This window comes from Eleginops maclovinus, chromosome 10 (genome assembly GCF_036324505.1).
Source record: "Eleginops maclovinus isolate JMC-PN-2008 ecotype Puerto Natales chromosome 10, JC_Emac_rtc_rv5, whole genome shotgun sequence".
Classification (NCBI taxonomy): Eukaryota; Metazoa; Chordata; class Actinopteri; order Perciformes; family Eleginopidae; genus Eleginops; species Eleginops maclovinus.
The window spans coordinates 7,375,353-7,401,878 of NC_086358.1; the positions used below are offsets into that span (position 1 = coordinate 7,375,353).

The window sequence follows — 26,526 nt, forward strand, 5'->3', positions numbered from 1 at the left end:
CTGCTGTCACGCTTTACTACCAACAGGCACGGAATTCCAGGGAGGAAGTCACTGAGATTGGAAAACGAACAACAACTGAAAAAGGTGCCAAGAAGTTAAAAACTAAACCCTGGATACGTGACGAAATCGGAATAAGGCATTTCCTCGCCTGGAACAGTAGACACATCTTAAGTTTGGAGTATGGACTAGAGGCGCCGGGTCGCAGCAGATGGAGGCGGCGAGAAGTTTGCTGTTTGTCGGGGCCGTGCTGCTCGCAGCGACGGGAGCGCTGGGAAGGGAAGGTGGGTAACTTCCAGAGGTTTTTCTCGTCTTAAATAGCTCCACTGTAAGCATTAAAGACACTCTTTCCAAAGGGAATATAACAGTGGAGTGTGTTGGTTATACTCAGTAGTGTAAAGCAACTGTACTTAACTACAATTTTGAGGTATACTTGAACTTTACTTGAGTCATATTGTGCTGCTTCTGCTCCACTACTATTCAAAGGTAAATCATGTACTTTAACTCCACCAGGTTTACTTTATACCTTGTAGTTATCTGCAGTTTTGGATTAATAATGTGAACTATAATCAACACTTAAATAAGACTTTAGCTACACCTGGGAAACACAAGCTACCCTGCAGTATACAAAGTGATTACAACTAGCTGCACATTTACCAGCTTTGATAACACTTGCCTCAAATCAAAACCTATAATATAATGAGTACTTTTCGGTCATTTGAGTATATTTTGATACTTATACTTGTGCACTTGTACTTGAGTAACATTTTGAATGCAGGTATTTTCCTTGAAACAGAGTATTTCTACACTCTGGTACTTTTACTTAAGTTTAATATACGAGTACTTCTCCCACCTGTGCTCCACTGTAAGCAACACAGACACTCTTTCTAAATGGAATATAAAAGTGGAGTATGTTGGTTGTACTTGAGTAAATGTTGGAGGTTCAGCTCGAGCGACACAGGGTGATATTTCTAGCTGGGACGACATTCCTCCGTCCGCGAGCCCTCGTCCCCCAGGCTCGTGGGACTTATGAAGCGCTGATAGGAGAAAATCACACCTGTCACAAAGCAGCCAGTCACTGTTGTTGCAAAGTTTGTTGCGCAAATAAATAGTGTAGTAGTGGTGGAGTCGGGAGAACTACTCAGATATTGCACTTGAGTAAATGTAGAAGTACCAGAATGTAGGAATACTCTGTTACAAGTAGAAGTACAAAAGTATTAGCACCAAAATATACTTAAAGTACCAAAATAAAAAGTACTCATTAGGCAAATTGACCCATTTCAGAATAATATATCTGATATGTTTTGATTATAATTATGCATTCATGTGTTCATCTCGGCTGGTAAAGGTGCAGCTAGCTTTATTTACTTTTTATTCTGCAGGGTAGCTTGTGAATTTACTCCAGGTGTAACTAAAGTTTTATTTAAGAGTTGTTCATATTGTTTATCATTCATCTATATCTGCAAAGTAATTAAAGGTATTACACAAATGAAATGAAATGAAATCTGAATTGTAGTGGAATAAAAGAACAAAGTAGAACAAAATTGAAATTCTCAAGTAAGTACAAGTATCTCGAAAGGGAAGTACAGTACTTGAGTAAATGTACTTAGTTACTTCCCACCACTGCACCTGCAGCCAGATTCACAGTTTGGACTTAAACCTCCATGTTGCAAAGTTTGTTGCACAAATAAATAGTGTAGTAGCTGATGCAGTGAAACAGAAATATGAGAACCTGCTCTGGTGCTGGGGACTGTGCGTGCAGGCGAACGTTATGCTGTTTTGCTCAGCAAGTAAACAAAAACAAACCGACGACAATAACAGACAGGGCATTGTGTGCCAAGGATCATGACGATGTCAATTATTCACTGCTGGCTCTAAAGAGGACATTGTCTGATAGACGGGCCACTTGTCACACTCTGAGCCTGAGTGCATGCCAGTAAAACGAGCTAACTGAAAGTGCAACTGCATACAAGATGTTCCTACATTTATTTACAGATTTTATTTGATGTATAAATGTTACAATGGTTAACAAAGGAGCTATTAAGATTGTATTTGCATTAAGGGTTTTGTCTGGTTTACGACATCTTTGCAGTTATAATCTTTTATAATCAGCTTCAACACAAAGTCCAGTACTCGAGTACTCCATGTGCAGAAACATTTTTGGTGTTGGATTAAGCGTTACAAGTCATTTTTAAGCAAAGATGCCAAACATTTCATGATTTCAGCCTCAGGAGTGTAATGCTTCACTGCTTCTCCTTCTCTTGTAATGCACTAAGGCGAATGACTAATACAAAAAAGAGAAAATACTTGACTTTCAGCTCAATTTCTTAATATTCTAACGTTTTATAGACAAAACTGTTTATCTCAACCATTCAAATAGTGGTTATCTGCAGCACTGTTGCACAGGTCTCCATATTGATGGGCATTTATTTGAAGTGGAGTCAGACATCAATGAGCCAGGTCAGATGTTTTTAAAAGCATTTCATACATCACAAGCTAATGGCACACATATTGACATCAATAACTCTGAGAGTGTCCTTTTTGTGGTTCTTTATTGACATACTGGACAGCTTTTATCAACCGTGAGGAAAAAGGCCTAATACAAATACAATACAAGTTTTGGAGTAAAAAGAATGTTGTAGTTGTGCTTCATTGTCTTTCATTCGCTGCAACCCCCACCACCACTTAACACAAACAAAGGCAATTGTCGCAGGTGAAGAGGTTACCACATACAACAGCATTGTCTGTGCGAACAGGTCGGAGCACTTTGCTGCACAGTGTTGATTTCTGATTTCAGTTCAGCGTCCTGTGATTGCTCTGTAATGGCCCACAAAGCATCTACACACACACACACACACACACACACACACACACACACACACACACACACACACCCACCCGTGGCCAACGAGTGTACCATTTCAAAGGTCAGCACTCATGTTTGGTGTTTTTTTTCTCCAGTCGTCCGAATGATTTTTTTTTATTGCAACAGCCTGTTCTTGAGGGAGAACATTTTGTGTGTTTTGTGTGTGTGTTTGTGTGTTCGCTGGCCCCAGTATCCATCCGCAGAGTTCATGTCCTCGTCACACTCCAGTGCACCAATAGAGTGAAACTCAGTGAAGTGATTAAGTCCTTCTGCATCGCCCTCAGTAGCAGTTCAGATCAGCCGGCCGTGACCCGCAGTCTGTGTTAGTGATCAACTCGCTTTGGCCTCAGTGGACCGCAGCGGAAACTTTCAACACTTTTTTTGTATGCTTTTCAAGTGGTTTTGAGTTATACACAGGGCTATTTTCTCCATCTGTATCATATTGTTTAAAAGAAGTCTGAATATTGGAAAAACTATCCATTCAAGTTTCATAAAATGTTGTCTTTAAGTGTCTTCCTTTGTCAGTCCAAATCCACAAAGATAATACATCATACAAAACAGAGTAAAGCAGAAAATGTCCATGTTTAAGAGGCTGAAATATGCTAATAATGATGATTATAGTTATTAATATAACTAATGCTGTGTTCAAATGGTCCATTGAAGTGGTCTTTTGTTACTGTTGTAGAACAAAATAAAAATAAACTAATTGAAGTAAAATATGGTTCTTTAAAGTGACACTTTAAAAAATCATACAGTCAAATCTTTGTTTAGAGAAATGTCAGGATTGCATTTAAGAAAAGGAGGGTTTAGGTTTTATTTGTCAAACTGATGAGCATATGTACATCTGATTACTCACAAACAGAGGGATTAGTGTCAGAATTGTTTTTCTTTCCTTTTGAAATGCACTGAATTAAAAATCCAGATGCTTTCAAACCGTATTAAAGGTGTAAAGCTGTGATGCAATCGTCTTTGTGGTTGAGTCCACGCATGACAAGCTGATTGAGTGAGCATCGAGGCTCCGTACAGTGCGGATCCTGTTCTGCTTGTCTGTTGAGCAATACCTGTTTTGTCTTCCTCTGCCGTAGAGAGAAGGGGAAGAAAGAATGTGTTCAGGGAGGTTGGGAGACATGTGAAGTTCATGCAAGACGTGCTAGGATTAGCATTGTGTTGGAACCAGGGCTGACATGTTAAATCTGCAGGATAACAAAGTGACGGAGAAAGTCCTGTTGGATCGGCCTACTCTCTTTGTTTTGAGCTTTGGAGGGATCGGATCCTTCAGAGACGAGAGGAGGCCACAGCCTGTTGACTCTTCTGTTGTGTCACCATGCCGGCTGCTCCTCCACGGTGCAGTGTAACTCCTGCCGAAGCATCGCCGCTACCCTGTTTCGTGTCAACCTCGTACAGAAACTGGTAAACACACACTCCCTGTGCTAACTGGCGTGACGCCACAGACAGGTGTGGCTTCAAGCTGGCGTTCAGTTTGCAGACAGTCCCAGGAGCACCCTGTGGCAGGACACAGATTGAATGTGTCATCTCTTGAAGAGAGCCAGATCAAGTCACTGTTTGTTCTTAGAAGATACCAAAAATAGCACTGTCTGCAACAACATTTGAAAAAAGCTTCTAAACAATGAATCTCTCATTGGTGGTATTGCACTCCCCAATATTGGTTACCGCTATATACCGCCACGGAAAGAGAGACCACTTTAGAATTATAATTTTCTCTTGTTTAATCATTTATAGCTATGTCTTTGAGTTAAATTAGTTTTTATTTTATTGTTTTCTCTAAACTACTGACCATTTTTCTCTCTGTTGGAATTCAACACACACTGGAATGGCTGCCATACAGATTTAAGAAACATCTGGAGTCGTCTCTTAATTTTTTCCGGAGCTGAATAAACGTTAAGCATCTCCCGAGCTCTTTATGACGACAAACCTCTCATCCCGACTTGAAGTATAAAAAAACATGTCCAACGATGCCGGACAGCATATAATACAAACGATTTTGTTTGTTTCAAGTTCTCCTGATGACTAAAACCTGCCTGTGCATGAGTGCTGTATTGTTGTGATTGCAAAGAAATTGGCAATGATTTAGAAAAATGTACAACATGTTAGGAGCTTGATCATCAGAAGCCAAACTGAACACACAAAGGCATCAAAGTAGAAATTCTGTCTCGTTCTTTGTCTTGTTAACCACAGAAACACCTGACCGGAGGATGCTTCCAGAGCCAGGTGTCCGCGGTACGCTGAGCAGAAGCCCACACTAACTGATTTAACTTTGAGTGTCAGTGGAATTCACTAGTTGTGTGTGTGTGTGTGTGTGTGTGTGTCTGTGGTGTGTGGGTGAGGCTGACACGGAGGTTTGAACTGAACTACAACATGCTCCCCCCCCCTGCTCCCACCAACTCCCTGTGAGAATACAGCTATGTGTGTCATCTTTTAGATATGCAAAGACACATTCCTGTGAAATGATACTTTCCAGAGTCCAAAGAGAGTTGGGTAACAGCTCATGCACTGAGAAACCGAGAGAAAGACACGAATGTGGGAAGAGAGGGGGGAGGTTTTCAGATGAATGCCTCATAAAGAAGGTAATCAAAAGATGTTGCGAGTACATTTTGAAAGAGTAAGGCAGTGGTAGTGTCATGACAGTGAGCAGCACAGTGAGTGATAAAAGAGGCATCATTTTAGGCCACAGGGATGAAGGGGTGAGCAGCTCCTCGCAACGCCGCTCATGCGAACACACACACACACACACACACACACACACACACACACACACACACACACACACACAACACAGACAAAGCCATTGCCGAGAGACTTTTGGAGAGCAAACAATGAGGAGAATAAACGGAGAAGAAGCTGAGAACTGGCTTTACACACTGTTTAGAAATGGAAAATCTGCCCTGTTGTACTTTCTGTTACAGTACACTTACCTAATCCCGTGTGTGTGTGTGTGTGTGTGTGTGTGTGTGTGTGTGTGTGTGTGTGAGAGTGAATCAGAGTTTCAGGGAGTCAGATTCTGTTTCTGTTTAGATATTCCATCTTGTTTAAAATGATTTAAAAAAGATGGAGAATAAAAGCTCGTCCCCCCTCATGGCGTGACATAAAACTATTTTCCATGATGACACCGCTGAAGGAGACGGTGATTACTCATTTGATTTGATATTTGACACAAGCTGCAACCACTGGGTGTGTATTTTGGGCTGCCAGTCACTCTGTTAATCTTAGACCCTTTCTGCCGCAGTAGCTGTCAGATTTTAATGTGGACCCTTTGACACCCTTCTTCAGAAACCAGGAGGCAGGCGTGACACCAGCAACTCCTCACACGTGCCTGAACTTCCTGTTCTTCCGGTGATGCCCATCCAGCCGTCGTTTCCAAAAGAGGGGGGACGGAGATAGCGCAGTGGGGGGGAGGGGGCTTGAATCGGGAAAGTGGGTTGACTATTGAAAGACTGTTGGAGGGGAGCCAGAGGAAGTCATTTATAACCAAAGCAGAGGAGGGTCTGTCCACTGTGGGACTGCTGTGTGTGTGTGTGCGTGTGCGTGTGCGTGTGCGTTTGTGAGCGCCCCTCTGAATTGTATGACCCTGAATTATACCGTGTATGTGTGTGACCCACTGTTGGGAATCTGTGCTCTGTGCTGCCAGTGGGACCTATATCACACACACTAAGAGACAGGACTGAGACTGTGCATGGGGTGTGTGTTTCAGAGTGACCATACAAGGCCACTTATAGATACACAGTCAAAATATTCTTACAGTCATGATTCAGAGATTCAACACAAGGCCCTCTGGCTGTTGTTATGAATGTGTGTTCAAAGATTTTCTCTTTAAATTGCTGCTTTCCATGGTTACGAATTAAGTTTAGAGTCAGCAGGGTCACTTTATATCTTGTATATCACAACAAAGTGCGAGCTGCAAAAATCTGATTTGTTTTAATATTTTTCGAATAGTATTTATATTAATAAATAGTATAGTCTATGAAATGGGAGAAAAAAGCAAGGGAAGTCTACATTTTTCCAGATTTTGCAAAGAAAACAGCACATTTTCACTTTTGAGTTACTGAGATGTTTTGTCATTATCAGTCACAATAAAAACAGTGTTTATTATTCAGTACTTTAATGGTTATATGAGGTTTAAATGAAAATGACACTTTTTTAAAGTGTGATCTCTGTCACATATTGAAAGACAACCAATCAATATTTTGGGATTAACTTTTATTTCATTATGATGCATGAATCCTCTCATTGCAGTTCATGGAGTTAGACTTTGGTTCCTTTAGTGTGTTTAAACATGACTTTATATTGAATATGCTTTCCAAATCACTTTAATAACAACAACAGGAATAAAAACGACATTCAGAGTATCTGAGGATGTTTTTTTTTGATTCATTATTTTTGTCTTAAATGTGTTGTTTCTGTTGCAGTATGCCTGGGTACAGACATGAAGCTGGACCTCCCCTCCAGCCTGGAAAATCACTACGAGACCCTGAGGCTGCTCTACACCGACTGCAAGGTCGTCCATGGCAACCTGGAGATCACACACCTTAATGGAAACCCGGACCTCTCCTTCCTACAGGTCAATACAGAGAGTGGGGTTTCTGTCCCTAATAATTGCTGTATTGAATTCAAAAATAGAGATAAATAAAGACAAAGTTTGTTGTTTATTATCCAATAGTTGCCATCACTATTGTTTAGTCAAATTATTTTCTGTATAGTGTGTTTTCTATAACATTGTGATTTGTTTACAATATTATGTTGGGCTGAAATAAGCCCGATGGGTTTTCTGCATCTTCTTGCACGGTATATTATTTTTGTTTATTTTAAATTGTGCAAATAGACTCAAGTATTAAACTGCTTTGCTGAGTCAGCTATCATTTATTTCCCATTTTTTGTTGCCACGTGACACTCATCCTTGTGTTTCTATCTGCAGGGGATCGTGGAGGTGCAGGGCTATGTACTTGTAGCTCATGTGTCGGTGAGTCTGTTGCCTTTGGACAACCTTCGCATCATCCGAGGCAGCCAGCTGTACAACTCCAGCTACGCCCTGGCTGTGCTGGATAACACTGTGGGCGGAGCGGGGCTCAGGACGCTGCGGCTGCGGAGCCTCACAGGTCAGATCATAAGAAAGAAGAGATCAGAGTTGATGCTCAAAGTCTGGACTGGACTGAAGTGTGTATTCAAGAAGCCTGGACTTGTTTAGTTAATCAATATCTTTGGAAATTGTGGATCAGATATGTTTTCGGCTTCTATTCATCGTAAGATTTGTAGATGCTGAGGAGTTTTGTGCCCTTTTTTCATCGAGCATCGATGTTCTACTCCAACAGTGTGTTCATGAGTGTGTTCTCTGTCCTGCAGAGATCCTGTTGGGAGCTGTGTATATTTGGGGGAACCCCCAGCTGTGCTTCCCAGACCCCCACAACATCGTTTGGAGGGACACGTTGGATGAGCACAACACGAACGCCAGAGAGCACCGACTGCAGGGTCGGGCTCCCCAATGTGAGTGTGTTAGTGATGTAATTGTTAGCATGTAGTGACATATGCACAAACCTGTCTCTCTGTTAGTCACACACACACACACACACACACACACACACACACACACACACACACACACACACACACACACACACACACACACACACACACACACAGTTTTTAATTCAGTATGCTGGTGAGCTGCAGGTATAGTAGTAGACACTTAGCCTGTCTTGTTTTTTCTCTTTTCAAATAGTTAAATTGTGCTCCGCTCATTTGTTGTTGTTGTACTTCTTGTGTCTCAGGTCCCAGTTGTGACTTGGTTTGTGGGAAAAGCTGCTGGGGAGAAACTGCACAGGACTGCCAGAGCTGTGAGTATAAAATCGTTAATAACAGACACAAATTGTTTTTGACTGGAAAAAGCCCAGAGCTGAAAATTGATCTTGTGGTCTTCGTTTAAAGTGACACAGACAAACTGTGCGTCTGGCTGTCAGCGCTGTAAAGGTCCCGATCCCCATGACTGCTGTCACACACAGTGTGCAGCCGGATGCACAGGACCCAAAGACTCAGACTGCCTGGTAAATAAACACACACACACACACTCACACACAGACCCATTATCAGATAATTGTGGCGTTTACTGACATTTCCGTCGTCATCATTTCCTCGTTCCTCTTCGCTCCAGGCTTGCCGTCACTTCAACGACAGCGGGGTGTGTAAGGGGAACTGTCCTCCTCCCAACATCTACGACACTGTCAGCTTCCAGAGCAAACCCAACCCAGACAAGAAGTTTAACTTCGGAGCCACGTGTGTCAAGACCTGTCCCTGTGAGAAATGATTTTGAATGAACTGTGTTTATCCTGTAATTATATCATTTATTCAGTTTCGTTGCCAAGATATCTACAAATACAGAAATACAAGCTTGGCATTCTTACAATTCTATTCCTGATATTCAAACGCTAAAGGCTACCTTTTACACACTTCTTAATCATTTTCTTTTTGCTGCGAAGTCGCCCTTTGATCACTTTGTCTTATTGTCTGCAGATAACTACGTGGCTATGGAAGTAGCTTGTACTTTGGTTTGTCCCAAAGCCAACCAGGAAGTTATCGTCACCAGCCCTGAGGGAAACGAGCTGCAGAAATGTGTAAAGTGTGAAGGAGACTGTCCCAAAGGTGAGAGTCATTTATTGTTTGCAGGTAGATGTACCTCACACTCAATGCATTTTCTACAAACACTCAATGGCCACTTTATACATTTAGACGAATGGCCTGCACATCAGTAGATCTGAATCCTTTATAGCCTTTATTGATTTGGGCAGAGCTCGAGATTTGCAGCATTACTGTGCCACACAACAATCTGCAGAAACTATGTGATGCTAAAGTTGTACCTGAAAAAACAGCTACACACGTAAAAAGTAGCTATCCATTTGTCCAACAGGGGGAAACTCTTTCACACTATGTGGCTGACATGTTACATAACGTTCATGTGCGGTGTTGTTGAGTAACTTGCATTCTCCACGTCATGGTGCTTCAGTGTTATTGTGATTTGCCGGGATGTTCCGCTGCATCACATGTGGACTGCAGTGCAAAGTGAACCAACCTGTTTCTCCAGCACCTTGTTGTTGTTGTTACTGGGATTTTCCTCGTGATTCAGAACATTTATAACTTTAGTATAAAGAGCTGTTGTGATTCTTCAACTCCTTAGAGATGTCCCGCCCCTTAGCACATCATGTACAATGTGTTGGAGCGCTAGTGATACATAGTGACGTCTGTTTGTTACGGAGGTAAAGTAAGGAGTCCAGTGGAGGCATTTCATGCAAGGCACCTTGGGATTTTAGCCTTTGCAGACCATTTACATGCACAAAAACCTATGTAAACACACTATAGGAAAGGGAAACCCCCAAAAAGCATAATAAGGACCATTAAATGATACTGGTTTTTGCTGTCAAGCAATCGTTTAAGAAGTTCTGTTGCATAATTTCTGGCCCATTGTTGGCAGACATGTTTAACAGCTGATTTTAAAGTTGATTAATTACCTATAAAGCTGTTATTCAGATAAAGCATGGAGGTTTGTTGATCATCACTTTCCTGTTATAGCAGATATAGCAGTTTTGTTCAATTCCGTTTAATATATGTTGTCATGGTTTGTGTTCCAGTGTGTTACGGTCTGGGTATGGACAACCTCGGTGTCATGGACAACCAAAGCGTCACCTTGGTAACATCTACTAATGTGGAGCAGTTCAACAAGTGCAAGAAAATATTTGGCAGTTTGGCTTTCCTCCCTCAGAGCTTTGCCAGGTAAGAGACACAGGGACAGAATAAAGAACATGACTACAGTTTAAGATGCAAAATTAGACAAAATGTTGGAATAAACTCTGTTCAAACGCAGCTTCAGTAACCACAGATAGCAGACTGTATACTGTTGCACAGCCTTATCGCTCCTGTTCAGCCTTCTGAGTATCTGAGTCTGTGGAAAGTTCTTTGTGCAAGTCAAGAGGAAGGTTTCCACCCTAGCCAAACCTTTTAAATGAATCTACGTCAAACCAAGACATGAATGTGTTTCACTTTTAGAGTACTTTACAACAAAGAGGTCTTTTTAACATGAAGTCTTATTCAAAGTCAATAGACACATTCTGTAGCTATCAGACTTTCTGTACAATGATAACATATTGAGTAATTATCAGTGTCTTGCCAGTCTTCCTGTGAAATAGATATTAGCCTACGTGACACCTCATCAAGCTGCGATGCACAATCGTGTTTACTATCTTGCGTCTGCCAACTGCTCACAGTGAAAGTGACAGTTGTAAACACATGCTTCAGATTACCTGCTCCTCTACGGATCAGTGATGAAATATTTCACAACATGTTTTTGTTGAAGCAATCAAATGTTATATTCCTTTTTGTTGTGCTGTTATTTAAACTTCATGCTGCCATTGTTCAGGGACTCGGCGAGCAACACCTCAGGCCTGACCCTCGAGCAGCTCAGCTCCTTCAAGTCACTGGAGGAGATTACAGGTACTGCACAGTGAGGAGAACAGCGAGGAAATGTGTGTTGCATCCTTTTTAAAGCTAATACCAAGAAAAGGAACTTCAGGTTACGTAATTTGAAAGACTGTGTGTCATTCAGAACTGTTATGAATGGGATTTTCAGCAAATGGATTCAGGTTTTTCCAAGTAAAACCACATTTAAGTCTGATACACAGAGCATACCGTGTCTGCTCTGTTTAAGGGGGGTTTTATTTATTGTCTGTGTGTGCTTTGCAGGATATTTGTACATCGATGCCTGGCCAGAAGAGTGGACTGACCTCAATGTGTTCGAGAACCTGAAGGTGATCCGAGGCAGGATGCTCTACAAGTAAGACTTTTAAACTTCCTCAAATTGTATTTTATCATAAGTCTTTTTTTTTATATGTCGTAATAAACCTACAAACAAACATTAAACCAATTGTTATACATAGTTATCTTCCCTTTATAAGGGAGCATTATAATTACGCATGATGAAACAAGAGCAAATTAATAAATAATAATAAAATATCTCAGTTAATCGAACATTAAGCGCCAATGAGACAAATATAATATAAATATAGAGGTATTATAAATAATTATTAAATGCAAAAAAAAAACTAACACATTGGGTTCAAACAAGGGTAGAACTGCCAAAAAGTTAAGTCAATGTAGAGTATCCTCTTCTGTCTGTGTGTTGCATCACCACATGCTGTGATTATACTCTTATTTTGTCTCAGTTCACGCAGTTTGTTCACTTTCAGTGTTGTAAAGGCTAATTATTAACCTGCACGGCTGCAACACACACACACACACACACACACACACACACACACACACACACACACACACACACACACACACACACACACACACACACACACACACACACACACACACACACACACACCAGCCAGGATTACTGTAAAGTCTAAGGAACACTATCTAGTGTGGCGGGCTTAATGAGGTCATAGTGACAAATGTGAAATCTGCTCGCCTGACACTGTTTTACAAGGAAGTCTAACAATATGATACTGTATACTGTCTGGGTAATTAAAACAGTATCGCTATGTTTCCTTCATTGTGTATTCTCACACTTTTTTTTAGTGAAAAGCTATTAAATAATAATGTGTGAGTTGACACCGCAGTTGTTTCTAATGTCCCTCACAAGTTCTCCCTCTCTGTTCAGGGGTGTGTTTTCCCTCGCCATCCAGAATCTGCACATCCGGTCTGTTGGGTTGCGTTCACTGCGCAGCGTCAGCGGAGGTTTGGTTCTGTTGCACAATAACTCCCAGCTGTGCTACACCAGTTCCCTGCCCTGGGGAGGGCTCCTGCATCCCACCCAGGGACCCCACCGCATCGTCAGCCTGAACCAGGATGCCAAACTCTGTGGTGGGTGAAAACACTGATGCAATGCTAAAGTCCAGCTAATGATAACCTCCCAAAAAACACTGACTTGATCCAATGTCATAGCGTGTGGCACTATTTCTTTCCAAGCACACCTCCTGTATACAGAGCAGAGTAATCAAACTGTCAAATAATATTTTTATGCTTTTGTGAGTGGCCCATGAATTGAATCAATATAAAATTGTTTTATGGCAGGCATGATATCGTATCATAATAGAATTATTCTTATTTATAGCCCTCATTTAGGTTACTGTGGGTTGCACTTTGACCAGTTACGTTATCGTGTACGTCACTTAAACCAAGTACTTATCTTTCATCAGATACAAGATTCAATTCCATTTATTGTAACAATTGCAAGCAGCTGCAAAACAAACACGGTTTTATCAACTGCATTTTAAACGTGTACGTGGTTGCAGTGAACTGAAGGGGAGGGGCTATCAGAAAGTACTTTGTGCATCATGCTGGGTTTGCCCTGTGTGTGTTTTTAGAGACAGAGGGGCGTGTTTGTCACCGGCTGTGCAAGGGGGGCTGCTGGGGCCCGGGGCCAAACCAGTGTGTGTCCTGCAGGGCTTTCCAACGCAGCACTGAGTGCGTGGATCAGTGTGACATCTACCAGGGGTAAGAGAGTGTGTGTGTGCGTGTGCGCGTGCTTGGGTGTGGCTGCACAAAATCAATAAAAGCCAAGTGATAATGTTCCTTTTAATACAGCAAACAAGTCGTCCAGGACAGAATTGCAACTAATAAGGTTTTTCTACGATAATAAACATGTCTGTCCTTATGAGGGTGTCAGGTGCTTTTTAGATAAAAGCATCTAACAGACGCCAGGCCGTGTTATAAGGCGTTACGTTAAATCCCCGCTGTGTTTGTGTTGCAGGTCTATCCGTGAATACGTAGCGGAGTCTCAGTGTGTTGCTTGTCACGCAGAGTGTCGACCTCTCAATGGCTCCGCCTCCTGCCATGGCCCGGTAAGACGTTAATTCCGGCTACAGCCATCATAGAGTGAAATAAAATTTGCAAAAAGCCCCATGTCCTCAAGCATAATGATGTCTGACATTAAAGTAAATAAACCCCTTGTGCTTATAATATTTGTTGATTCTGGAAAAGACCGTCACGCTGTTCAGCTGCTCTTTAAATCTTATCCAGACGTGTTTATTCCTTGCAAGAACATTTTGTCTTAGGAACATTTTAAAACATTGACGCAAAAACAACAACAAACAGCTGGACATTCCTGTTGGTCTTTTGTGTGTCATTGAAAAGAGTTTTGCTGAAATGACTGGACAATTTTTCTGTAACATACAAATGTTTACCTTTTTGAATTAGACATTGAATTGGACGAAACAAGCATTATAAATATATTAGCTTACGCTCTGGGCACTTTATACAAAGCTAATATATTTAACCACATTATTTATGAAACAAATGAAGTTTTGATAAGCAATTGTTGCAGCTCCTTTAAAATAATCGTGAATATATACATAGGCATTTCTTAATACATCACAAAGCATCACCTTATACACTACAATGAGGCAGTTTATGTAACCACTAGATCTGGGTTCAATTCTGGGTATGGACTTTGTTTCATCACATTTCAAAACATCACATTCACACACATTTGTCTTTCTCTGCGTCTTCAGGGTGCAGAGCATTGTTCAGAGTGTAGAAACTTCCAGGACGGCGAGTTCTGTGTGGATCATTGTCCGAGCGGTGAGAAGGAGGATCAGCAAACTGTGTGGAAGTACAGCAATGCCTCAGGACACTGTTTGTCCTGCAACATCAACTGCACACTGTCGTGAGTACACACACTTCACAAACACACACACACTGCACACACAATGGGAATGATCTCAGATCCAGTACTTCTGTGTTCCAGCTGCACGGTGATGGATGAGAGGGGCTGCCCCATCGATAAAAGTCCAGGGTGAGCTGCTTCAACGGTTCAGATGTTTGAAAGGGTGGAGGTGGGTTTTCTCTGAGAAGCTGTGTCTTACTGGTTGTCTCTTTATAGACCGGGTACAACCATCGCGGCTGCAGTGGGTGGAGTGGTGCTCTTCTTCATCCTGCTGGCCCTGCTGGTCTTCTACCTAAAGAGACAAAAAGTGCTCAAGAAGAAGGAGACGTTGAGGAGGATCCTGCAAGAACACGAGGTGGGCACAAAGAAACATTATAAATGACAGTTAATGATGCAACAATAACGTGTGTGAAGTCTTGAGACAGTGGGGTTTGGGAAATGGCTGATATTGAGTACAGAGAAGATACCAGATTTTAAATAATACGTTTTCATTTTCTTTTTATAGTTTTTTGTGCTTGTAAACTGTCTGCAAAGGCTGAAATGCTAAAGTTACCTCCAAAGGGATATTTTCAAGTGCTCCAACACATTGTACATGAAATACTAAGGGGTGGGACATCTCAAAGCAGGTCACCAACCACAACACAGCCGGCCAGCTAGCCAATCGGAGCAGAATGGGCTCTGGTTTCAGACAGAGGTTGAAAAGAGGTGCTGCAGCACAGGCAGTATGATAAACATTGCTTTCCTAACTTAAAAAAAACAGATAAACACATCATATGTAGTAACTTATTTAAAAATGATGAATTGTATCAGCACCTCGGTTAAAACATCTACACAATTCATTGGGATTATAAGACATGGGATGTTTTTCCTTTTAAATGCACCAGCAAATCGGTCAAATAAAAAAGAAATCCAGTATATTATGTATGAGGTAAATAAACACAATGAAATTTATGGATCAGCCACATTTTAACCAATACCTGATCCAGCTATTTAAGTCAGTATCAGACTGCTATCTGATATTGATGCCTCCAAATGACAAACACTGCTGTTTTCTCATTCACATTTTTGTAGAAAGAGATGTTAACGATTTGTTTTTTTTGTGAGTTTATCTGCGGAAAGTTGAATGATTAACACCAATGAGACTCATAGATTCCCTTCAGGTGATGTAGTGTGTAATGAGGAAATCTGCCACCTGCTTCCTTCATGTGTTCAGCTGGTGGAGCCTTTAACGCCCAGCGGCGCGTCGCCAAATCAGGCTCAGATGCGTATTCTGAAGGAGACGGAGTTGAAAAAGCTCAGGGTGCTCGGTGCCGGGGCCTTCGGTACCGTTTACAAGGTATGTGATCCATCATAGATGCAGAATGATAGCATTTGACTTGAGTACACTTTAATGTGTTACATCTTCGCTGAGTTTTTGTAATTGTTATTTTGTTTTAGGGTGTGTGGGCTCCTGAAGGGGAAATTGTGAAAATACCAGTGGCCATCAAGGTGTTACGAGAGAACACGTCAACTAAGGCCAATAAGGAGATCCTCGACGTAAGTGCAAACCAGATACACACAGTTACACCGCACATAAATAACATTCTCAACCCCTCAACATCTGTCCTCTGTGTTCTTCAGGAGGCCTATGTGATGGCAGGAGTGGCCAGCCCCTTCGTGTGTCGCCTGCTGGGGATCTGTCTGACCTCCACGGTGCAGCTGGTCACTCAGCTGATGCCGTACGGCTGCCTGCTCGACTACGTCAGGGAGAACAACGACCGCATCCGCTCCCAGTTCCTCCTCAACTGGTGTGTCCAGATCGCCAAGGTACGTACGCAGGGTTGCACACAGAAGTTGCGTACTATCGCTTGTACTATAAATGTACGTTTCTATCTTGAGAGTAATGGGAGCGAGACTGTCACCATTGATTTCTTCATGGCCTTATTTTTGTTAACATTTTTAATGTAGTATCAGTTTGTATATTTATGGAAACATTGATTTGTGTGTGTGTGTGCGTGTGCGTGTGTGTGCAGGGGATGAGTTATCTGGAGGATTTGCGGCTGGTCCACAGAGATTTGGCCGCCCGTAATGTCCTGGTCAAAAACCCGAACCACGTGAAGATCACCGATTTCGGTCTCGCTCGGCTGCTCGACATTGATGAGACCGAGTATCACGCTGACGGAGGAAAGGTAAGATGGGGCTGAGAATGTCGGACCCTCGGCACCGGGGACGCTATCAAACTTTTTTTTTTTATCTGCCATTCTTGATTTGTTTTTTCTAGGTGCCGATTAAATGGATGGCCCTGGAGTCTATCCTGCACAGGAAGTTCACTCACCAGAGCGACGTCTGGAGCTATGGTCAGTAACCCCCGGTGCATGAATTCAAAATTGCTGATCTATTATTTCATAATAAGTGGTTCCTTATTTGGTATTTCACATAAAAAACTGACACAGATGTATATGGCGTGGTTGCATCTTTTGTTATGTAAAAGTAATCGTACATTTCCTCTCTAGGCGTGACGGTGTGGGAGCTGATGACGTTTGGAGCTAAACCGTACGACATGATCCCAGCGAGAGAAATTCCCGAGGTGTTGGAGGAGGAGAACGGCTCCCCCAGCCTCTCAACTGCACCATCAACGTCTACATGATCATGGTCAAATGTTAGTAGTTTAACTCTGATGATGATTCATATAATTGATCATTTAGCCACACAAAGAAGGATACCTTATAACTATTACAATGCGAGGCTCCACTCTGGATGCTCTAACACTCTGTTAGTGATGAAGATGATTGATTGACACCTGGGTTTTCCTGTTTGGACGGCAGGTTGGATGATTGACCCGGACAGCAGACCGAGGTTCACAGATCTAGTGCATGATTTCACCGTCATGGCCAGGGATCCTTCTCGCTTTGTAGTCATCCCGGTACGTGAATGTATGCTCAATGTTACAAATGTTTCACTTTTTTGACTGGACAAGAAGTTATCGTGTAATGGGAAGGTTGCATTGTAGCATGGTATGTCTCTAACACCTTTTGGATCGTTTTTTCCTTGAATGAGATATTAAGTATATTTCGATTCAATTTTATGATTTTTTTATCATATTTTTTGTTTTCTTTTGGCTTTTATTTTAATTGGGTGCAAACTTAGAAGCCTTCTTTGCTTCAAGGCATGGAAACCCATTCACATTATTTTAGAAACATAAAAGGGCCTATTGAATATTTATACTATTGTATTTTTAATGTGTAAAAATGTTTAAATGGACACTGTTTTTTGTGTCCTGCAGAATGAAGAGCACATTAGCCTGACCAGCCCTGTGGACAGCCAGTTCTACCGGATGCTTATGGAGGAGGAAGGGAACAACATGACGGAGCTGCTGGATGCTGAGGAGTATCTGGTGCCTCAGCCCAACCTCTTCCCCAGGATGCAGGGAGACGTGGCTCAGGCCAACGGGCCCTCCAGACACCAGTCGTACAGGGTCAGTGACGAGGGACGATGTTTAAATATACACACTCACGGAGACTGAGGAAACTTGAGCTCACCTTGTGTCTGTGTTCCCCCCCTCCTTTCTCCAGCAGAGCAGAGATCAGGGCTTGGATGTGGAGCCTTCCATCGCCGGTGGCTCTCGCAGCATGTACTCCTCCCTGAGCGCTCTCGGCCGTGGCCAGTACCCCACCTTACCTCTAGGACCCAGCGCCTCCAACGGTGTATGGGTTCCTCAGTACCCGACGCTGGCTCGCAGCCCCTCAACCGGGGGCCAATCTGACTCTGTGTTCCTAGACGGACCCTGGGGATGACCCCTCGCTGCCCCCGGCCAGCCCCGGGCGCTACTGCAAAGACCCCACCTACTCCAACGGGAGCCAGGGCGACCTGGAGACTGATGGGCCGAACGGCTTCCAACACTCCCACCCCTTCCATTACTCGCTGCCCAGACGGAGTCATGGATATAATCAGAGTCCAGCCCTGCCAGGTGAGCGGGAGAAATATATGTGATGTGTGATGAAGGGTTTTACCAGTAAATCCCAATGTGTTTTTTTTAACTTTTCTTGCTTCCTGCATCTGTTTAGAGTACGTCAACCATCAGATCCAGGATCTCAGACCGGGGATTCCCGATCGGCCGAGCACGCTGCCCCGTAAAGGCTCCAGAGTAGACCGACGCCTCCCCAACGGCCTGCACTCGGGGCACAGCGTGGAAAACCCGGGGTATTTGGTCCCAGTGATCACCGGGGGCCCCATCTCTCCAGCCTTTGACAACCCGTACTATCTGGACCTCGTGGCCAAAGCTAACGCTGTAGCTGCCGCAGGGGAGGGCCTTGAGTCACCGGAGAGAGACGGAGGAGGGCCCAGGCAGCAGAACGGGTTTATGGCCTCAACGGCAGAGAATCCAGAGTATCTTGGACTCGCGGACACGTGGAGTGGACATACCTGAGGAGAGGGAGAAATGTGACGACCTCGAGGGGAATCACAGCTTGTGTTCTACTGAGGGAAACGAGGAGCGAGAGAAAGGAAAGATATGTGTGTGTGTGAGCTGGGTGTGTTATATTTGGAACATTAGGTGCATGTGTGACTGAATCATGCACCTGAATCATAACCGGTCGATGTCGTCCGGGGAGAGTCACCAAATGCCCCAGCTGTGACACACCAACACAGTGTAGCATTAATCTGGTGTCTGTGGCGTCTTGTATTCCTGTCTTCCTCTCAATCTGTCCTCTCTATGTGAATGTAAAGTGCCAAAAAAAAGAAGTTCCCTCCACCTCTGAGTATAATGCGGTACTCGATAAGCAAAGGAGTTCACATTTGTGCAAACACAACAAGGTACAAGAGTCTGATGTCACACAATCCAACATTTGACTGTTGTTTAGACTTTAATGTATGTGGTTGTTTATACTACATATGAAGCATTTCTCTGTTCCCTTCAGTTCCCTCGTGCGATACGTCATGACTCAGCCCAGCTAAAAAGAGAGAATAGTACACGTTGACAAAGTGAGTTGTATTGAAAGTGGTATTTAGTATTCTGGTCACTTTGTCTCTGACCTGATGGGGGTCTTCAATACACTCAAAGCCATTTTGTTTTGGCCAGAGAGTGCCCAGCAGCCCATCTGGCCAGTAAGCATGCTGCCTGAAAGAAAGGCATCCTGTATGGAGAAGACAGAGGCATTGTGTGTGTGTGTGTGTGTGTGTGTGTGTGTGTGTGTGTGTGTGTGTGTGTGTGTGTGTGTGTGTGTGTGTGTGTGTGTGTGTGTGTGTGTGTGTGTGTGTGTGTGTGTGTGTGTGTGTGTGTGTGTGTGTGTGTCTGTGTGTCTGTGTGTCTGGGCTGCAGCTACTTTGTGGTACGACCCCTGAGATACGAGAGCTGGGAAACCCTCAGAAATGATGTGTTTGTTTTAACAACAAAGTGTTCTTATTGCTAAGTGAGAGCCAACAAGGGATTCTTTTTTAAATAATTAGGGAATATTTTGTGCATTTTGAATCCTGCACAGCGCACTACGTGGCAGGATGCTGCATGTGTCCCCCCCCAGGCTTGTGTTATTACAATGAGCCTTTTGATGTTGGTGTCCTTTTACTGTGCAAAAGAAACGCACTACAAGCTATTGATGAGTAAATTCAACAAGAAGAGAAGAGTGTGTATGTATGTATGTAAACTCTCTGGTTTGCTCCCATTTATGGAGCAAACAGCAGTTCTGCTTTCTTGTGTTGTTTGTGTAAAAGGAAGCGACGCACTGGAGCTGAATCTCAGGAGGCAGAGACATTGCTCCGCTGGGTCTGGATAATCAATGCATGGCTAAAATTCCACTCAGAGTGAAGACACTAAGCACCCAGTTAATAATCAACAGCATTTTTATTTTTTCATGTTAGCTGGTGTACGAGCTGGGGATGGTCAAACAAGCTTCAATGGAGCCATTGTGTCACCCTCCATGTTGGAAACTCAGTGCTCTCCGACTCGTGCGTCCCAACCACGGCTTGCAAAGAAAGTGTTTAGGGTCTTCGAAATCCCGAAACAAGTCTTGAAAAACTGACTGGGTTGTTGAAATGCGTACGACCCTCCATCAACACATCTGTTTCTACTCTGAAAGTCTTTTATCTTGATGTTCTCATACGGGTGTTGAAGAGTTTTGCTCCAGAAAAAGGATCCCTAAAGTGATTTTATATAACAACTTCTTACAGAAATATAACGTGTTTTTCTAAAAACTTTATTTTAATACTCAACTATCACCTATACTAACAACATCAGGAATTAATTTGGATATTGTGATAGGACTCGTGTCACAGTTTGTATAAATATGTGTATATATATAGATAGTGGTTTGGAAATGAAACCCTTCACATTTAATGTTGCTGTCAGGTGAAGACCTCACATCTCCAAACGAAAAAATACTTTAGATTGATGAAAAGAGTTTTCTCTGACGTTACAACCATTAAAATAAATCAAAAGGTTACGCCCAAGGTCCTTTTGTGCTACACAGAATCCTTAAAACTTCAGTGAGTAACAACTGAAATCCTTTACTGAGCTGTGTGAACAAATTTGGGAGACAGGGGATTACTATTGGTCATTTAAGAACTACTAAAACTGGAAAAATCGCATCTGGAGATACAAGGTTTTCACACGATGTAAGAATGCAGCTCACAGACGTCCTGGCTTCCTTGAGAATGTGATATTTTTTTCACGGATATTCATAGACCTTCTATACAATCACTATTGATGTACTGGTGTCTACACTGTAGTGTCTTCATGTATAAAATGTTCCTTTTACATGATGTGGCCTAACATGACCAATAGCTCTCAGAGATGAGGGCCTGATCATCCTGCTGTTCTCCTTAAAAGCACATGAGTCCTTTCTTTCTGTTTATGTAGAAAAAACTGTTCTTTTGTACTAAAAGCAGGCATATCCGGAGAGCTGACTCTTGTTGTGGGTCTGTTAGCTTGGTTTATGTTAACGTCAAATCTTCTCTGGCAAAATGTGGAAAGAGTAAAAAGGTTGTTTGTCGCTTTTTAAATTGTGAAGCATAACCTGAATGAGAATGAGGCCTGTAACCGTTCTGTACGTTTGTTAAAGATCGACAAAAGTCTGTTAAAAAGTCTCAAATGTGACCGAAGTAAGAACCTGCATGTTTTTATCCAGAATTAAGCCCAGAAGGAAAGAAGGAACTAATGAGTGTGCTGAAGGTTTTATAAAATGAAATACCTGTAATTTACATTTTGAAGAAAATGTATCTTTTTTACTCTTCATGTGAATATTTTTTTAACCGTTCACAGTGTGTGAGACAGGACATGAATAATAATAACCATGTCTTTGGGAGATTTTTTTTTTTTTAATGTTTCCTTTCTTATTTGGTCAGTGAGTTGCATAATGTAAATGTGTAGTGTATATAAATAAAAACAATCACTTTGGTAGCTAATTTGATTGAATACATTGTGACCAGTGGCTCTACTGTGGAGGGAGGCGGGAGTTATATACATAAGAAAATAATTTATGAAGAAATGGTCATTTTATGTGTAATTGTTTGCATACATTGTGTGTCTCATTAAACTCATACCAACAACTTAAAGGAGTCTGAACAACTTTATTTTTCTGTATTGGGTCCATTTTTATTTTACTTTATTACACCAGGCCACTGATGGGAATTAGGCCCATTATAATAGTCAGGATTTCTTTGACAAAAATAATCCTTTTATTTTCTTGAGACCATTGTGATTAAAACTGTCAATACCTTTTTTTTTTAAAGAATTCAGCCTTCGACCTTAACATGCAAATAGTGATTAAATTGATTAACTGTGGGTGTTTCTAAAATGTATTTTGGCGTTACAAATAGTTGCACAAATGAAAAACCCTGAATGTTTGAGTTAAAAAAGGATATTTACTGCCACCCAGTGCTTGTCATGGGAACTACAGCGATATTATTGGTCTACTTTCAAATGTTTTTATTGGGCCAAAGAAGATTTGTTCTATAAAAAGTATTTTCTTGTTCCACTGATAATTGTTTCTTTCAATTTATGTAAAATAATTATATTAATGCACATTCCCTGATTAAAAACAGATGCACTAAAAAGAGAAAGATGATAATCATAAGACAAACAATTGCCTTCAGCGACTTTATTGTACATTCAACTACTGATATATAATCACAATTTCATCATTTAAATACACGGTCACCAAAGCATTGAAGTAGCATCTGAGGAATATAGATTTAGGTTTTACACAGTATAGTTTCCACTCTTATTTTTGTATGGGGCAAAATAAAAATCCTTAGATCACACATCACACAAATGACTTAATGAAAAACAACATTACATTAAATAGATTAAATATAAGGTAAAAAAATACAGCAATTTGCTTTAGTATTTACATTTCATGCTACATTATACTTTTACTCTACTTTATTTTAAATGACAGTATTGTACTTCTAACACCACTTTATTAGCTGACAACTTAAGTTACTATAACTGATTTAAATGATTATGTAATACTAAATACAAATCAACTAAGTGATCAACTATGACACCAAAATATAGGTTAAGAATATATCCAGCAGGTAGTTGAACATAGCTCTAGCTTTACCTGTGATGAACACATTCATGTTTCAATAATTATAATCCAGTAATCTAATATATATGATTATAAAATAGCATTACCCCTTTTACAACAGTCAAAGATTTGAGTACTCCTTCCACCACCTGAGTTCCCAAGTTGGGGTCATTTGAACTTTCTATAATATCAAAGCTGACTGTAACTCGACTTCTGAAAGTTAAAATGTTTTACAGCAACTCATTTTGTAAGAGGGAGAGGCAGAAAGCAAAGGATGTATAAATTAGGACTTCCTGCAGCATCTAATTCTCAAAAAATCCAATTTCCCACAATTGCTTAGCTGTAATATAGGCATGACAGCACATCCACAACTGGAAGTAATAGAAATCGGATAACCAATATTACAAATAAAGGAACGTAAACCCATCAGTGGCCTCGCAAATGTAAACAAAAGGAATGTAGGAAAGTAAAACAAGCCGATCATCACCAGGCTGTTGACGAGGGTCCTGATTGCTCTTTTCTTCTGCGGGTGGATGCTTCTTCTTCCAAGGTTTGACTTAATTAATGTATGGAAGATGAGACTATCACAAATTCCAATTATTAAAAAAGCTGTTAAAAATGGTATAGTGGAAAACATGCTAAAGTATAACTTGTAATTAAGAAAGTATACAATCCCATAAACAACCGTCAACGTCCAAACGATGCCGGCAATCACCACCCTGGGAGTGAGACTTTTCCTGTTGTGGTAGGTGATCGGATGAACCACGGCCAGGTAACAGTCCAGACAGATACAAGCCATCAGCAGGGGTCTCCCACAAGTGGACAATGCAAAGAAATAGTTCCAAGTTGCTTCAAACGGCCAATTTCTCCAGACTAAATGATTCAAAACTCCGGGAGGGATTAAGGCCAGGAAGACAACATCCATGACGGTAAGGTTCAGTATGAAGAAAGCATTTGGTGTGAAAGGGGTCCCTTGCCTGTAAGTCTTGAGGATCTCCCAGAGGATGGCAATACATGCAGGAAAACCAAGAACACAGGATGATAGTGAAATAATAATCCAAATATATACGCCCACTTTATTGCTTTCACAAATATTAAAGTCAAATTCATGCCAGACAAATCCGGATGTGTCAGAGTTGTTGGACCGAATCTGGGGAAAAGGATCCGTCTCATACATCATCACTGAGCCGAGTTGTTTGGATAGAAGACTGAAAGATATGAAAAAAATAATTTGCAAACATGAACAACATGCAAGAACATTCCAAGGTTAAAAACAATATTTGAAACTTGTTTGAAAAGTATTATCAGCTTAAGATTGACTAGTGATTTGTCAATAACAAAGGTCTCATGCAGTACCTTTTTCTGAGGTTTTTGTAGGGATGTTTTCACTGAGGTGCTGCTGTGTCTTGTTGCCTGGACAAAAGCATCAAACATTTGTTGGAGACACGGCCAGTGTTAATGTAAATATATACCCATCAAACGTCTGACCTGGTGTCAGTGGGACTCTTGCAAATCATGTACTTATGTAAAAGACTTTGTGTGTGTTTAGGCTGCACTGTCAGTAGATGTATTCTGAACTGACAGCAAGACAAAGCGAATATGATTCATGCTGGTGAGACCATGAATATGAACATCATTTCATGGCAGTCCATCCAGTAACTGTTGTGCCAATCGATTACGTACAGCAGACGCCGAGTTAGCGACAAAGGTCAGTACTGTAGGATTCTCCCTCTTGATATTTGTTTCTTGACAATCCTTCTAGATGTTGTTTGAGTATTTCACTGAAGTGTCCACTTGCCGGAGGATCTTCAGTCAAATAATCATCAAAGCCAGAGAAATGTATCCTCTGGAGACGAGGAATGTCATGACGTCCCATCTGTTAACATGACTAAAAAGAGGAGAAACCACTACAAAAGCTTTAAATGATAACCACATCTATTATAGGTGCCACGGAAATCTCGAAAACGACTTTTTACAGGTTAAAAATACATCTGATCTTGAACAAGACATGCGAAGAAGGGGACATAATAAATGTGATGACAAAAAAGTATGAGAACTATGTTTTTAAAGGCATTTTGGCAAAATAGTTTTTTTTAGAAAGAGAAGTTACACAAGACAATAAGCAAGACCATTTATGGTGATTTAACGTTACAATACCATTTCATTAACTGGAAACATACTGTGAAAGGGTTCAAATGTAAGGTGAAAACATTGTGAGCTGCCAAAACGGAAAACACGGATGTCAATCACATAGCCTAAAGCATGCCCTGCTTAATCATAATTTCACTCTAAATGGGACCACAGTTTACAAATCATGACATATTGAAGAACACTTAAAACTATTCAGTGGAAAATCTTAACTGAGGGAATAAATACATTGAAAACTAGAGTCTTTCTCTCATAGAGGTCTATAGAATTACAGTGTGTCTTTTTATGACCTGCAAGTCCTCCTAAGCTGGCTATTTTGGGGGAAAAAAATAAGTTTAAAGCACTTGCTCACTGGCTTAATTTTGGCGGACACAGTTTGACACCTGAACTGACTAAATATCAAATGCTGAAATTATTTTATGTTTGCATAAATCTCTATTCATTAAAGCGAAATCAAAGAAAGAATCCCACTAAAAACATGTCGTAATGGGATTCTGGCATGAACATTGTTATTATCAACAGCCTTATTCAGTTAGGAGTATGGCTTATTTGAGAATTAAGTTGGGTTAATTTCAACTTTCTGTCAATATCAGAGTTACTAAAACTTGACTTGCTAAAGGTTAAATGTTTTCGGCTTCTACAGCGGCTAATTTTGTAAGAGGGAGAGGCAGAAAGCAGAGGACGCATAATTTAAGACTTTGTGCACCATCCAAGCCTCAAACGTTCCAATTTTCCATAACCTTTTAGGTGGAGTATAGGCATGACAGCAGATGCCAAAGTTGAAGTAATAGAAATCGGAAAACCAATACTGCATGAGAATATCTCAAAACTCATCAGATTCCTCCCAATTCCCAAAAGAAGCACTGGAGGAAGGTAAGACAGGCCGCTCATCACGAGGCTGTTGACGAGGGTCCTAATGGCTCTTTTCTTCTGCGGGTGGATGCTTCTTCTGCCAGGGTCTGACTTATTTAATGTATGTAAGATGCAAAAATCGCATATTACAATTATTACAATAGCTATCATGGATGGAGAACAAGAAACCAAGTTCAAATATAACCAGCTAAATTTAACGAATAAAAACCCATTTAAAGACATCAAAGTCCAAACAATGCCAGCCATCACCACCCTGGGAGTGAGACTCTTCCTATTGTGGTAGGTGATCGGATGAACCACGGCCAGGTAACAGTCCAGACAGATACAAGCCATCAGCAGGGGTCTCCCACAAGTGTTCAAAGCATATGAACAGTTCCAGATCACTTCAACAGTCCAACTCCTCCAGATTAAGTGATTCAAAATTCCAGAAGGAATGAAAGCCAAGAAGACAACATCCATGATTGACA

General features: G+C 41.4%; 1 protein-coding gene across 1 annotated transcript; it reads left to right on the top strand.

Annotated features, from left to right (window-relative positions):
* The first annotated feature begins 26 nt into the window (after positions 1-26).
* Positions 27-22,061, top strand: erbb2 (erb-b2 receptor tyrosine kinase 2). Its single transcript, XM_063892723.1, is given in 29 exon segments — positions 27-281; positions 7,288-7,439; positions 7,794-7,974; positions 8,219-8,359; positions 8,644-8,709; positions 8,801-8,916; positions 9,024-9,165; positions 9,383-9,511; positions 10,495-10,636; positions 11,280-11,353; positions 11,603-11,693; positions 12,531-12,733; positions 13,237-13,366; positions 13,623-13,713; positions 14,383-14,537; positions 14,619-14,666; positions 14,754-14,892; positions 15,751-15,873; positions 15,975-16,073; positions 16,158-16,343; positions 16,550-16,705; positions 16,798-16,873; positions 17,030-17,107; positions 17,110-17,175; positions 17,342-17,439; positions 17,800-17,991; positions 18,092-18,294; positions 18,296-18,483; positions 18,581-22,061. Coding segments are annotated over 29 exon segments (3,900 nt in total). The 5' UTR covers positions 27-208; the 3' UTR covers positions 18,943-22,061.
* Positions 22,062-26,526: the final 4,465 nt, after the last annotated feature.